At 45.7% G+C, this 12,854-nt stretch overlaps 1 protein-coding gene across 1 annotated transcript in view; it reads right to left on the bottom strand.

Moving 5' to 3' along the window:
• Positions 1 to 12,297: 12,297 nt before the first annotated feature.
• FUS (FUS RNA binding protein) overlaps positions 12,298 to 12,854 on the bottom strand; it is a gene marked incomplete at its 5' end in the record, with an annotated part of 9,831 nt that continues 9,274 nt past the window's right edge. The window contains one exon of the mRNA XM_014529789.1: positions 12,298 to 12,511. Coding sequence (XP_014385275.1) covers positions 12,472 to 12,511 — 40 coding nt within the window. The remainder of the gene's footprint in view (positions 12,512 to 12,854) is intronic.

Genomic DNA, 12,854 nt, shown 5'->3' with positions numbered 1-12,854 from the left:
CTTGTGTGGGTTTTCCTGCTTCCAGCCTGGCCGGCCGCACATGCAGAGCTCAGCTACACAGCTCAATGCTGAGGAGGCTCAGGGGCAGCTCGCTGCCTTTCAGGGGTGGGGCAGCAGGCTCCCCAAACTGTCACCCTTCCTGCCTGTCACCATGGCGAATATTCCTCATTCGCCAGTTAGTGCTCCTCCAGGGCTATGCAAGAGGGTCCGCCCTTGAGACTCTAGCTAGCCCTGTAGTGTACGTTAGAGAGGCGTGTACAAAGGGTCTGGGCGGTGGGAGCCAGGTGTGTCAGAAGGCATTGAACTTAGGGCACTCTGCTAGCGGGCAGAGCTTCTCTTTTGCCTTTTCCATGGGAAAGAGTAATTGTACAATTAGAGCAATTTCCAGGGGGAGACAGTAGCATCTAAACATGGAAGACCACAAGCTACCAAACAAAATTCTAGGGTTCCTTCTGGCACTGACAGCAGCAGGCTAAATTACTCCCTTTGCTCCCTGCCACCCCCTGGAGGAAGGGGTTATAGGTTACACTATGCCTAGAAAACATGCCAATCACAAAAGCAAAACTTTATTAATTCTAGTAGATATTCTTCTTGTGATGGAATTAAAGGAAATATGAGTACATACAGTTGACCCTTGAACATGGGGGTTAGGGGTGCTGGCCTCCTATGAAGTCTTAAATCCACATATAAAACTAGTCAGCCTTCACAAAATAAGCAAAATAGATTCATAGTCTGACAGCTGTCAGAGGGGAGGGGAACTGAGGGGCTGAGTGAAAAAGTGAAGAGATTGAGCCCCCCAAAAAACAAATACAAAAAAGCACATCAGCCCTGGCCAGTTTGGCTCCAGTGTGAGTGTCGGCCCTCGGACCAAAGGGCCTCGGGTTCAATTTCGATCAAGAGCAGGTATCTTGGTTGCAGGTTCGCTCCCTGCCCCTGGTTGGGGCACGTACAGGAGGCAACCAGTAGATGTGTCTCTCACATCGATGCTTCTCTCTCTCTGTCTCTCCCCCTCCTCCCTCCCTCCATTTTACTCTCTCTTAAAAAAAAAAATCAGTGGAAAAAACATCCTGGTATGAGGATTAAAACAACAAAACAGCCGAAACCGGTTTGGCTCAGTGGATAGAGCGTCAGCCTGCGGACTGAAAGGTCCCAGGTTCGATTCCGGTCAAGGGCATGTACCTGGGTTGCGGGCACATCCCCAGTGGGAGATGTGCAGGAGGCAGCTGATCAATGTTTCTCTCTCATCAATGTTTCTAACTCTCTATCTCTCTCCCTTCCTCTCTGTAAAAAATCAATAAATTTAAAAAAAAAAAAAACATCTGACACAGAAAACAGTATGGTGATAACCACAGGGGAAAGGGGGTGAGGGGGTAGGAGAGGGTCAAGGGGGATGAATGGTGATGGAAAGAGATTTGACTTGGGCTGGTAAACACACAATACAATATACAGATGGTACATCACCAAACTACACTGAAACCTATATAATTTTATTACCCAACTAGTGACCGGTGCACGGATTCATGCACATGGAAAGGAAATTAATTAGAAGGTGGCCAGCAGGGCGGAACTGGGCGAGACTGGCTGGACACACCCTGGAGCCAACCTCCCATAGTCCTTCCCCAGAGTCTGTGGAGTAGGTGGGGGTCTCTCCAGCAGGTGGGGGTCCCTTGGTCTGGCCTGCAGGGATCAGGCCAAAACTGGCTCTCTGACATCCCCCAAGGGGTCCTGGAGTGCGAGAGGGCACTCTGCAAAGTTGCTGTCATAGTACAGGGTGTACAGGGTGTGGAATGCAAACACAAGTGTGCAGTAAACCATATCCGGGGCCAACAGTGCCCCAGCAACAAACCCACAGCTGAAGGTGGAATCATGTGGCCCCACGAGGAATCAGATTCCCTCCTCTCTGGTTTCAGGGTGCATCACATGAGAACCACTGCTGCCAAGTCACTGCAGCTCTGCAGCTCCTGCATTGAGCGTCTGCCCCCTGGTGGTCAGTGTGCATCATAGCGACAGGTCAGATGGGCAGAGGGACAATTAGCATATTAGCCTTTCATATAGATAGATGTCACCCAATAAATGCAATAAAAAGGTAAAAAAAAAAAAAAGTCAGCCTTCCACATACAGATATGGAGTATCTTCCAAACTGTGGAGTCCACCCTTGTACAACTTGCATTTGAACTGTGCAGGTCATCTGAAAAAACTCCACTTATTAACTGGACCTGCACAGTTCAAACTCATGTTGTTCAAGGGCCAACTGTCTCTCTCCAGAAAAAACACTTAACGAGCCTTTCCAGAGCCTGTTAGGGAACCAGGATCCTAGGACGACAACCTGCATACACTTTGCACCAAAATTCTTTCTAGTTGTAGAGTAGTGAAGTCCTGGGGTAACCAGTATGCAAAACAGGAGGCCCTAAGGAGGAGCCTTGGGAGTTAATCAAACAGGGATCCAGGTATGAGGGTATAAGGTGATTGGTTCTGTGCCACTCAAAATGATACGCTAACCCACAATGAACAAAGCTACGAGAAGATTTCATTTCAATACCCTCGCCTAGATGATGCAAATGCAGTGTTTATTCCCCACACACACTCCTTCTGGGGTGTATGTAGGATCTCACTCTGAGTCTGTGCAACATTTCTCTATTGTGACCTGGGTCACCAGAGCAATAGGAGAAAACAGGCGGTTAGCTATAGGAGGAGTCTACCAAGACGGGAAAATGTGGTCCCTGTCAAGTGCGATAGCTAATGCTACTTGGGACTCCAGGAGAAAATGTAAGCTTCCCAAAAGGTGGGAATCAGCCCCCACACCTCAGAACCCCGTGCCCTAGTCCTTTCTTTGGCCAGTTACCCATAAAATGCTGATCCATCATTAACCCTCTTCTACCAAGTCTTCTTGAGCCTTATTCAATCCAAGATATGTTCAATCACATGTTCTGCAATGACCTTACCATTTCCAAAAGTGAATCTGTCTTCCTTTTACCGACCCTGTATTAGATGTACCAGTTAATAATAGTGGATTTTGTAATCAAAGAAAACACGATAATTTCAAGAGAAACATCAAAAGTGCTTTATTCAAAGTAATGTCCATCACTAGCTACACATTTCCCCGTCTTTCAGGTAATTTGTGGATACCATCCCAATAGAACTTTTCTTGTTTTGAGGCAAACCATTCAGAGACCCAATTTTCCACTTCTTTGTATGTTTTGAAGTACTGCTCAGAAAGTGCGTGTGCCATCGATCCGAACAAGTGGTCATCTGAAGGAGCAAGGTCTGGTGAATACAGCGGGTGGGTTAAGACTTCCCAGGCAAGATCTTTTAACGTGTCTTTAACTGGTTTTGAAGTGTGTGATGGTGCCTCATCATGAAGCAAAATTACTTTGCTGTGTCTTCTGGCACATTCTGGTCGTTTCATGATCAAAGCGTGGTTTAAATTGATTATTTGTTGTCAGTAGCGATCAATATTAACGGTTTCACCTGGTTTTAGAAGCTCATAATACACCACACCTTCCCGATCTCACCAAACACAGAGCATTGTCTTCTTTCCGAAGCAATTTGGCCTTGCAGCCAATGTTGATGGTTGACCTGGATCAACCCATGATTTCGTGCGTTTGGGATTCTCAAAATAAATCCACTTTTCATCGCCAGTCACAAGTCGATGCAAAAAAGACTTTCTTTCGTGCCGTTGAAGCAACATTTTACTGATGACTTTTCAGTTTTCCATTTGTCTTTTGTTCAGTTGATGTGGCACCCATTTTCCTCCCTTTAAAAATCTTACCCATTGCTTGTAAATGATCAGAAATTGTTTGCTGAGCAACATTTAATCTTTCTGCAAGTTGTTTTTGAGTTTGACATGCATCTTCATCCAATAATGCTTGTAATTGTTGGTCTTCAAACTTTTTTTGGTTGACCTGGATGTCTTTGTCTTTCACATCGAAATCATCACTTTTAAAGCGTTTAAACTAGCGTTCACAAGTATCTTGAGATGGAGTATGTTCACCATAAGCTTCCCAAAGTATTCAGCAGCACTTTTCTTCAAAATAATGAATTAAAACTTCCCGAAAATGTTTTTTTGGCACAAAATTTGACACTTTTAAGTGTAAAAATATCTATGATGTTAACACCTTCAGCAAATTTGACATATGAAGTTTTGAAGCTTGTTGTCACAACAAAATAGCATACATATCAAATCGCATATGTATCAACATATGTGGAACTCCATCTATTGAAAAAAATCCACATCATTAACCAGTACACCTAGTATCTTGACATGTGGCAACAGCAGCAGCCTAACCAGAAATCTTACCTGCTGGAAGCCGGTCCATCCTTGCTGCTTGACACAGTCGCTGCAGGGAAGAAACATCTGCACAGCATATGTTTCAAGGGACCTGGCATATATAGCATATTGTTCTTAATATGTTTGCTCTCCTTAGCGCCATGTGTTTTAACCAAGGTCACCTCTCCGAGAAAGGTTGTTTCCCCAGGTGGGGATTTTTCCCTGAGGTTAGGGAGGGGATACAACCCCTTAACTAAGTGCCAGGCGGGTAGTTAATCACTTTAACTACAAACAATCACGCTTAAGCTACATAATCTTTACTCCCTGGAATGGAGATAAGAAACGCCCTAACCTTTGCAATAGAAATTGACAGGATTAAAATCGACTGGTATAAATACAGATGTAACAAGACAATAAACATCAGATCCTGATCAGTTCCTAACCAGAACTCCGACCAGAACTTTGGCTGGAGATCCTGGCTAGAGGTCCTGACTAGGCTGCTGATCAACTGAAGGCTGTCTCCGTGTCATTCCTTCTTCGCCGACTCCGTCCACACCTTTGGGGACCCCTGGACCTGCTGGGGTTGGACCCCAGCACTTACCATGTTCCATAAAGCCTAGATTTAGTCAGTCCTGCAATTGCCTTGCTTTTCAACTTCACTGGGCCCATCTGGTTTATGCCTAATGTCTTACCTGCTTCTAATCTATCACTTTCAAGGACCTGGGTGATCAAAACTGATCATGGAAATGGACTTTCCAGTCTAACATTAGGATACCTAAACTCTCACTCCAGCCTGGCCTGTAAGAACCTACTCAACCTCTCCTATCTTCCTCTCCACCTACCCCATGGTCCCAGCATCCCTATTTGTTCACACCCTGTGCCCTAGCACATGCTGGTCCCTTACTTCTGAACACCTTGATCTACCTGTCCTAGTGTGCACATTGAATGCCTTCCTCTGGGCCCCAGGGCACTTCCTACAGAGTCTCTGTGTAATGCAAACCATATTGTCATGGTATATTTTCACCCAGGACTATAATGAGACTAAGCCCCATAAAAAGACATCTTTCTACCCTAACCAGGTGGCTCAGTTGGTTGGAATTTGGTTGGAGTGTCATCCCATACACCAAAAAGGTTGTGGGTTCAATTCCCGGTCAGGGCACATACCTAAGTTGCGGGTTGGATCCCCGGTTGGGGCGTAGAGAGTACCGGCGGCAGCTGATGAATGTTTCTCATATCAATGGTTCTCTCCCTCCCCCCACCCCTTCCATGCTCTTGTTTAAAAAAATAAACATATCGTGTGAAGACTTAAAAAAAAAAATCTTCCCAACCTCTGTGCAAGTGTCTTGCATATAAAAAGTAATCGATGAATGACAGATACTGTGTACCCCTAGTGTCTAATAGTATATATTTTTTAATATATATTTTTTTAACAGAGAGGAAGGGAGAGGGATAGAGTCAGAAACATCGATAAGAGAGAAACATCGATCAGCTGCCTCCTGCACACTCCCTACTGGGTACATGCCCTTGACCGGAATCGAACCTGGGACCCTTGAGTCCGCAGTCCGACGCTCTATCCACTGAGCCAAACCGGTTAGGGCAGTATATATTTTTAAACTTCACAGAAACCTTATGATTCCCATGAGATGGGGCCATAGCTAACACTTCCTTGTACAACTGATAGTCTTAAAAAGAGAAGCTACATGCCCTGGCTAGTTTGGCTCAGTGGATAGAGCATCGGCCTGCGGACTGAAGGGTCCCAAGTTCGATTCCGGTCAAGGGCATGTACCTTGGTTGCGGGTATATCCCCAGTGAGAGGTTTGAGGAGACGGCTGATCGATGTTTCTGGCTCTCTATCCCTCTCCCTTCCTCTCTAAAAAATCAATACAATATATTAAAAAAAGAGAGAGAGAGAAGCTACAAAAACCAGTGCAGGCCTGAGGCAAAAGAGAAACTAAGTTTAAAAATTTTCTTGGGAGCTTCCCTTTTTTTTTTTTTTCAAGGGGGGTGGGGGAGGGATGGACACAGCAGAACTGAGTTCTACCAGTCTTTAAACACAGCACTGAACCACGTCCAGCATGGCCAGGGGTAAACCTGAGGAGGGGCGGTAAAGGATCAAAGAAAACAGACAAGAGAATACAGTTGGGACCAGGTGGATCACTGGGCCTGGATGAGGAAACAGTGACACAGCCTGTAAGCCAAAGCTTTATTTTTTTATTCAGATCACACAACCTATAAGCCGAAGCTTTATTTTATAGTCAGATCACACAAAGCAAAACAAGATCAAGATGTTTACAATGTTCTTGTGAATTTCAAATCTGCTTCTTTACTGTTGTTGCCATTCTCTGAACTCTATCAAGCTTTGTTTAGTCAGCACTTGCTGCACCCCCTGCAGTCCACATCCCTTAGCTACCTAGGACTGCAGGGTTGGACTATAAGGTCAAGCTTACAACCATAGCCTTTTGGCTATAATTGTGCTGGGAGGGCTTTGCCCTCCAAGCTGGGACTTGTATGTGGCTTTGCCACAAGTCAGTCCGAGGCTTGAACCTGTCCCAATGCTGTAGCCACTCTCCACACAGTACCACATAGTGGTGAAGGACACAAAATCCACAGCCAAAGGATCCAGATTCAAATCCCTGCTACACCTCTCACAGCTGAGACTCAAGGCCAGTTTGTGCCTCAACATCCTCACCTATAAAGCAGGGAAATTAGGGCTTAGTTCATCATTTACACCAACTGACCCAAAGCAAGTACACATTAATTTTAGCAATTATCTCTGAGATGTACGTCCCTAGTTCCCCAATGGTTTAGAATATGATCTGAAATAATCTATTTTTTTGCTCACATCTTTAAGCATCACATGACTGGGGAAAAAGAAGAACAAAAGCCAGTGTGGCTGACCTATGCTGACAAGGAAAAAATCCACATGCAGGTCCCACCCTTCTATGAGTGGCCTTTTCCGTAATTCCTAGGTAGTGTTGTTTATGTTAAAAGTGTTGTACAGCCTGGCCTGGGTGTCTCAGTGGTTGAGCTTCAACCTATGAACCAGGTCAGGGTTCAATTCCTGGCCAGGGCACATGTCCGGGTTGCAGGCTCGATCCCCAGTGTGGAGCGTGCAGGAGGTAGCCGATCAATGATTCTTTCTTCATTCATGTTTCCCTCTCCCTCTCTCTTCCTCTCTGAAATCAATAAAAATATATATATATATTTTTTAAAGTTTTGTACAATCAAGCTCCCCGTCACAGGAAAGGTGGAGGGAATTAGCAGAAAAAGGACTCTCTGCAGAACTTGAGTACGCGGCGTTAGTATGCTACTGAATCAGCAGCAGCAGCACCAGAGCTTGCACCTGACCTGGACCTACATACTGAATTAGAACCCACATGCCAACAAAATTGTCCAATGGTTCGTGTGCATATTTACATAGAGGATTCAGCCCTGCCATCTCAGACTGAGTCAGGTTTGCAGAGGCCTTCCCACACAGGGATTTGCCTTTTTACTCAAGACAGTACACAGGACGGGCCAGCTTTCCCTCAAAATCTAAGGGGGTGGGGGCAGATAGAAAAGCCTAGATCTAACAGAGTTCCCACCCTAAAGAGTCTACAAAGCCCCAAGGACACTACACTGAACAGCTACAGGGAATCCAGGCAATTGAGCAACACAGCCAGCCTGAAGTGTGTGTGGTGTTGGGTGGAAGAGCTCGACTCCTGCTCCCTTCAAGGATTTATTTTCCCACACGCATCCCACTCACCCCCCCCCCTTGGAATTCCCCATGTAAAGCCACCTAGATTTGGTCCCCAATTACAGCACAAGGAATCCCCAGTCTTTAAGCCAACAGTCCAAGTTCCTTCCGTCTCCAGTTCCCACACTGGTGGCTCTCAATTGTTCTTCATTAAAGGAGCCCTTTCTCTAGCACCAGGGCTAAAGCCACATTACAATCCAAGGAGCTGAGAGCACTACCCATCAGCAGAGCAAATTCCTGCTCATGAGGAACACACTTTTCCTGCCTGTTCCTGGCCTCAAACAATGAGAATTTTATTTTTTATTTCAGAGAGGAATGGAGAAGGAAACAGAAACATCAATAATCGGTTGGCTGCCTCCTGCACTCCCCACACTGGGGACTGAACCTGCAAACCCGAGCACGCAACACTGGGCATGTGCCCTGACCGGGAATTGAACCATGACCTCCCGGTTCATAGGTCAATGCTCAACCACTAAGCATGCCAACCGGGCAAACAATAGGAATTTTAGATCCAATGGTCTCCAAAAGCCCCTCTAAAACCATAGCATTGACAGTCGGACAATTTCTACAAGCTTTACCTAAAGCCAAATCTGCTGGCAGGACCCACTGGACAGTCCCTCAGCTCTTATATGCCAACACCAAGAGCAATAATTTTTGTGGAAACTAAAACTATTTCCAAAAAAAAAAGTTAAAAATTAAAGGTTTTCTACATACTGAGGGCCCAAAAGTAGTAAAGAGAGTCTGATTTCTGTAAAGACTGGGGAGGAATGGTTGCAGATGAATCCCCATCGAATTTAGCCTCTCGTTCCCACGCATAGTAGTATAGGAAGTGAGATCACAACCCATGGTGGATCATTAAGAGACAGACCAAATGGGAACAAATATACCTGGATGAAGAAGTGGAGTCTCATAGGGGCTGGACCCTAGACCTTAACTCCTGGTTAGTCTACCCATCAATGACTTAACCTCGGCCCTATACTGAAGTCAATAAAACCTGGCCAGTTCCAGCCAGCATGGCTCAACTAGGCTCAATCTCCAGTGGGGGGCATGCAAAAGGCAGCCTATCAATGATTTAATGATTTTCTCATCATTGATGTTTCTCTCCCTTCTTCTCTGAAATCAGTATTTAAAAAAACACAAAAACTGGCCAGGCCCAGCATGTGACAGTATCAAAAGCTAAAAAAACTGAACTAAATCAAAGGAGACAAGCAGACCTATAGTATACCTCTCCCCACCCCCAACCTACCCTCCTTTCTTACTTAGCCTGTTCCAATCCCAATCCTAATTCAAAAAAGCCAGGCAACTCAATAAAGAATTAAAATAATAAAAAGAAAAGCCAGGCACCTAGTGCTTTAAGATTTTTTTCAATAATAATGAGCTTGCCCTAACCAGTTTGGCTCAGTGGATAGAGCGTCGGCCTGCGGACTGAAGGGTACCAGGTTCGATTCTGGTCAAGGGCATGTACCTTGGTTACAGGCACCTCCCCAGTGGGAGGTGTGCAGGAGGCAGCTGATCTATGTTTCTCTCTCATCGATGTTTCTAACTCTCTCTCCTTCTCCCTTCCTTTCTGTGGAAAATCAATAAAATATATAATTTTAAATGAGCTGGCAGCAGAACCAGCTCCTCAGAACCAACATCCTCTGCTATTTTTGTCTACATCCATTCCCCTAGAAAGGTCCCCACAATGGATCTACCCACTAATCAGATTACCTTTTATCTAAGGGCTAGCCAATATCACTGAAGCCCATTAAAGGACATTAAGAACGTAATACCAACAATCCCAGTCAGTATTCAGGTTTTCACAAGGATCTTCAACCTTTACCCCTAGGAGCAGGGACCAAGAAACCACAACCCCAGAACCCTACTAGGTGAGGCAGAAACTTCTGAGATCCAGATCAGGCCATTCAAACCAATCATTTGAGAGATCAAACAGCCTGGCCACACCAAGGAGAGAACTGCTATAATCTTGGCTCTAAATTTCTCACATGTACCAAGGCCAATTAGCCAATTCAGATCATTGCCTGGAAGCTCAGCCACTCAGCCTACTCTTGGTTTCTGAGCACCCCACCCAGTAGGGAGGGTAAAGCCAGAGCTTCTGTCTGGTCAGGGGAGATCTCAGGATGAACCAATCAGCTCTTTAGAAAACACCTACAGCATACAGCATACTTGACAATCGCAACAGCGGAAAACACTTTCCCACCAGGGCTCCCAGGCACTTTTTGCTGCTGGCTCTAATTTTCAGTTCTATGTAACTGAAATGCATGCTCAACAACTGATTGGCAGGTACAGCCAAGTTTTCTCAACTCAATTTGAGAATTGGGGGGGGAAGAGGGGAGGGTCAGGAAAGGCATTCAAGTTTGAGGGGCATTGCTCTTAAGATTCCAAATTCATTGGCTCCACCCTTTCCCAATCTCTACCACCACCACCACCTCATACAAGCCTAAAATCTTATAATAGCAATGACCTCAGCCTTCTGGGTACAAGGATTGTGAGATCCAGGTAGACCACTGCCTCCCTTTATCCAAGCCCCATCTTTAGGAAAACTAGGGGTGCACCTTGAAATATAAGGTAATGCCTCTAAACTTCCTTTCCCAGCTAACCTTTCCCCTTCTTACCATCTCCTTTCATTCTCAAACTGAGAATAAAACAGGGTAGAGAAAACTTATTGTGCTTAGCAGTTATCTTGCAGAAAGCTTGCAGCCTTGAGCTCAGCATAGCCTAGATAACCACTGGACATCTGGTGCTGGGAGGAACCAAGGATGGACCAGACCCTTACATCAGCAGAACTGTTTGCAGCCAGCATCTATCTATCTGTCTATCTATCTATCTATCTATCTATATACTAGTATATAAAAGCCTAAGTGACCAAAGGACTGGTCACTATGATGCAAACTGACCACCAGGGGGCAGATACTCAATGCAGGAGCTGGCCCCTGGTCAGTGTGTTCCCACAGCCAACCTCCCAAGGTCTCCCCCACCCCCACGAGATGGCCCTGATTGCCTGATCACTGGCCAGGCTGAAGGGCCCCACCTGTGCACGAATTTGTGCACTGGGCCTCTAGAGTAATAAAACCCTGCCTCCCCCCTTCAGTCACTGCTGATTTCTTTTTTGGACTCAGCCCACCTGCACCCAGGTGCCTGAAATAAAAGTTCCTTTGATACATTATGACCTCATGTCATAGATGTGCATGACCCCGGCCCACTCTGAACCTTTCACAAACCTCTCCCCTCAAATTTAGAATTCTCACGTAAAAAAAAAAAAAGGTCTAAGCAAATAAACATTTGAGTTTGATCCCTTCGGAAAAAATGGTTTCAGATTGAAAATGATCAGAACACTAGGGCTCAATGCTGGCTCTATCATTCTGATTCTCAGTCACATGATCCATACACTTTTTCTGTCTATAGTGAGGCCACAGAACCCCTGTAGTGAGTAGGTGCTCACTCTCCTTTGTGCAAAAGACCTGACTGCACTACCTCCCATCTAAACGACTGGGAATGACTGGTCACTATGACACACACTGACCACCAGGGGGCAGATGCTCAATGCAAGAGCTGCCCCCTGGTGGTCAGTGCACTCCCACAGGGGGAGCTCTGATCAGCCACAACCCAGGCTGATGGCTGCCAGTACAGCAGTGGTAGTGGTAGCCTCCTGCCTCCTCAGCAGCACTAAGGATGTCCAACTGCAGCTTAGGCCTGCTCCCTGCTGGCAAGTGGACATCCCCCAAGGGCTCCTGGGCTGCCAGAGGGATGTCTGACTGCCAGCTTAGGCCTAATCCCCCGGGAAGCAGGCCTAAGCCAGCAGGTGGTCATCCCCCGAGGGGTCCCAGACTGCAAGAAGGCACAGGCTGGGCTGAGGGACACCCCCTCCTCCCCGAGTGCACAAATTTCTGTGCACCGGGCCTCTAGTCATGGTCACATTTGAATACTGCCCCTAAAGGCAATTCTGATTTGAGCCCCACACTTAAAAGTGTAAAAAGAGCCAAGAGTCCTTAAAGAGGGTAAGGCTGCTGTAAATAGTAAATTCACTAAGACCAGCATGTAAATAAATGTGCTAAAAGTTGTTCACAGAGTTGGGCAGTTTGGGGCAACACTCATGACATCACGTGTTCATTTACCCCATTCAGACACCCGACTTTGTGATGAGTTTAATCTCTACTTTTAAGGAAACCACTTAACTTTTTCTCCCCAGGACCAAGTATCAAACACTTTATTCCAGTTCCTGCTGGGCAGGATTATCTGAAAGAGGAAAACACCCCACATTCCTGACCTGGACATGAATCCTCAGAATAGAGGGTAGAGGAAGAAAATTTAACTAAAATGGTTTTTAATGGGAACCAGATATATGGTTACAATTACATAGTCCGACACAAAAAAACCCATGGGTGGGTCAGGAGTTGGAAAGTTACAAAACAACGAGGGTCACACTTGGGTATAGAAGAAAAGCTGTTCCAGAACTTCAGGAGGCAGGCTAATATGGCCTCTCCCTGCGATCCTGTCTGTGGTCACCCCTGCAAGAAAGAGTATCCATTAATGTCTGAGTTACCAACCTCTCATCCCAGCCCCAAAATCCTAGCCCAAGAAATGTCTCATCTAAGTATTGAGTATACAGATTAGTTTCCAGAGATAATTCCCAAAATCCTAGCCCAAGAAATGTCTCAGTATTGAGTATACAGATTAGTTTCCAGAGATAATTTTCATCCCCTCCTTCCTTCCCTACTATGGTTACAATCTGTTTAACAATCTCACCCTCAAAATGGAACAACTTTCCCAACAAAACCTTGCAATCCCACTCTAGCTGGTTTGGCTCAGTGGCTAGAGCAGCCGTGGGCAAACTACGGCCCGTTTGAAATG

This window comes from Myotis brandtii, unplaced genomic scaffold (assembly GCF_000412655.1).
Source record: "Myotis brandtii unplaced genomic scaffold, ASM41265v1 scaffold698, whole genome shotgun sequence".
NCBI lineage: Eukaryota > Metazoa > Chordata > Mammalia > Chiroptera > Vespertilionidae > Myotis > Myotis brandtii.
The sequence above is the reverse complement of the archived record's forward strand: the minus strand, read 5'-3'. Positions and strand labels throughout refer to the sequence as shown.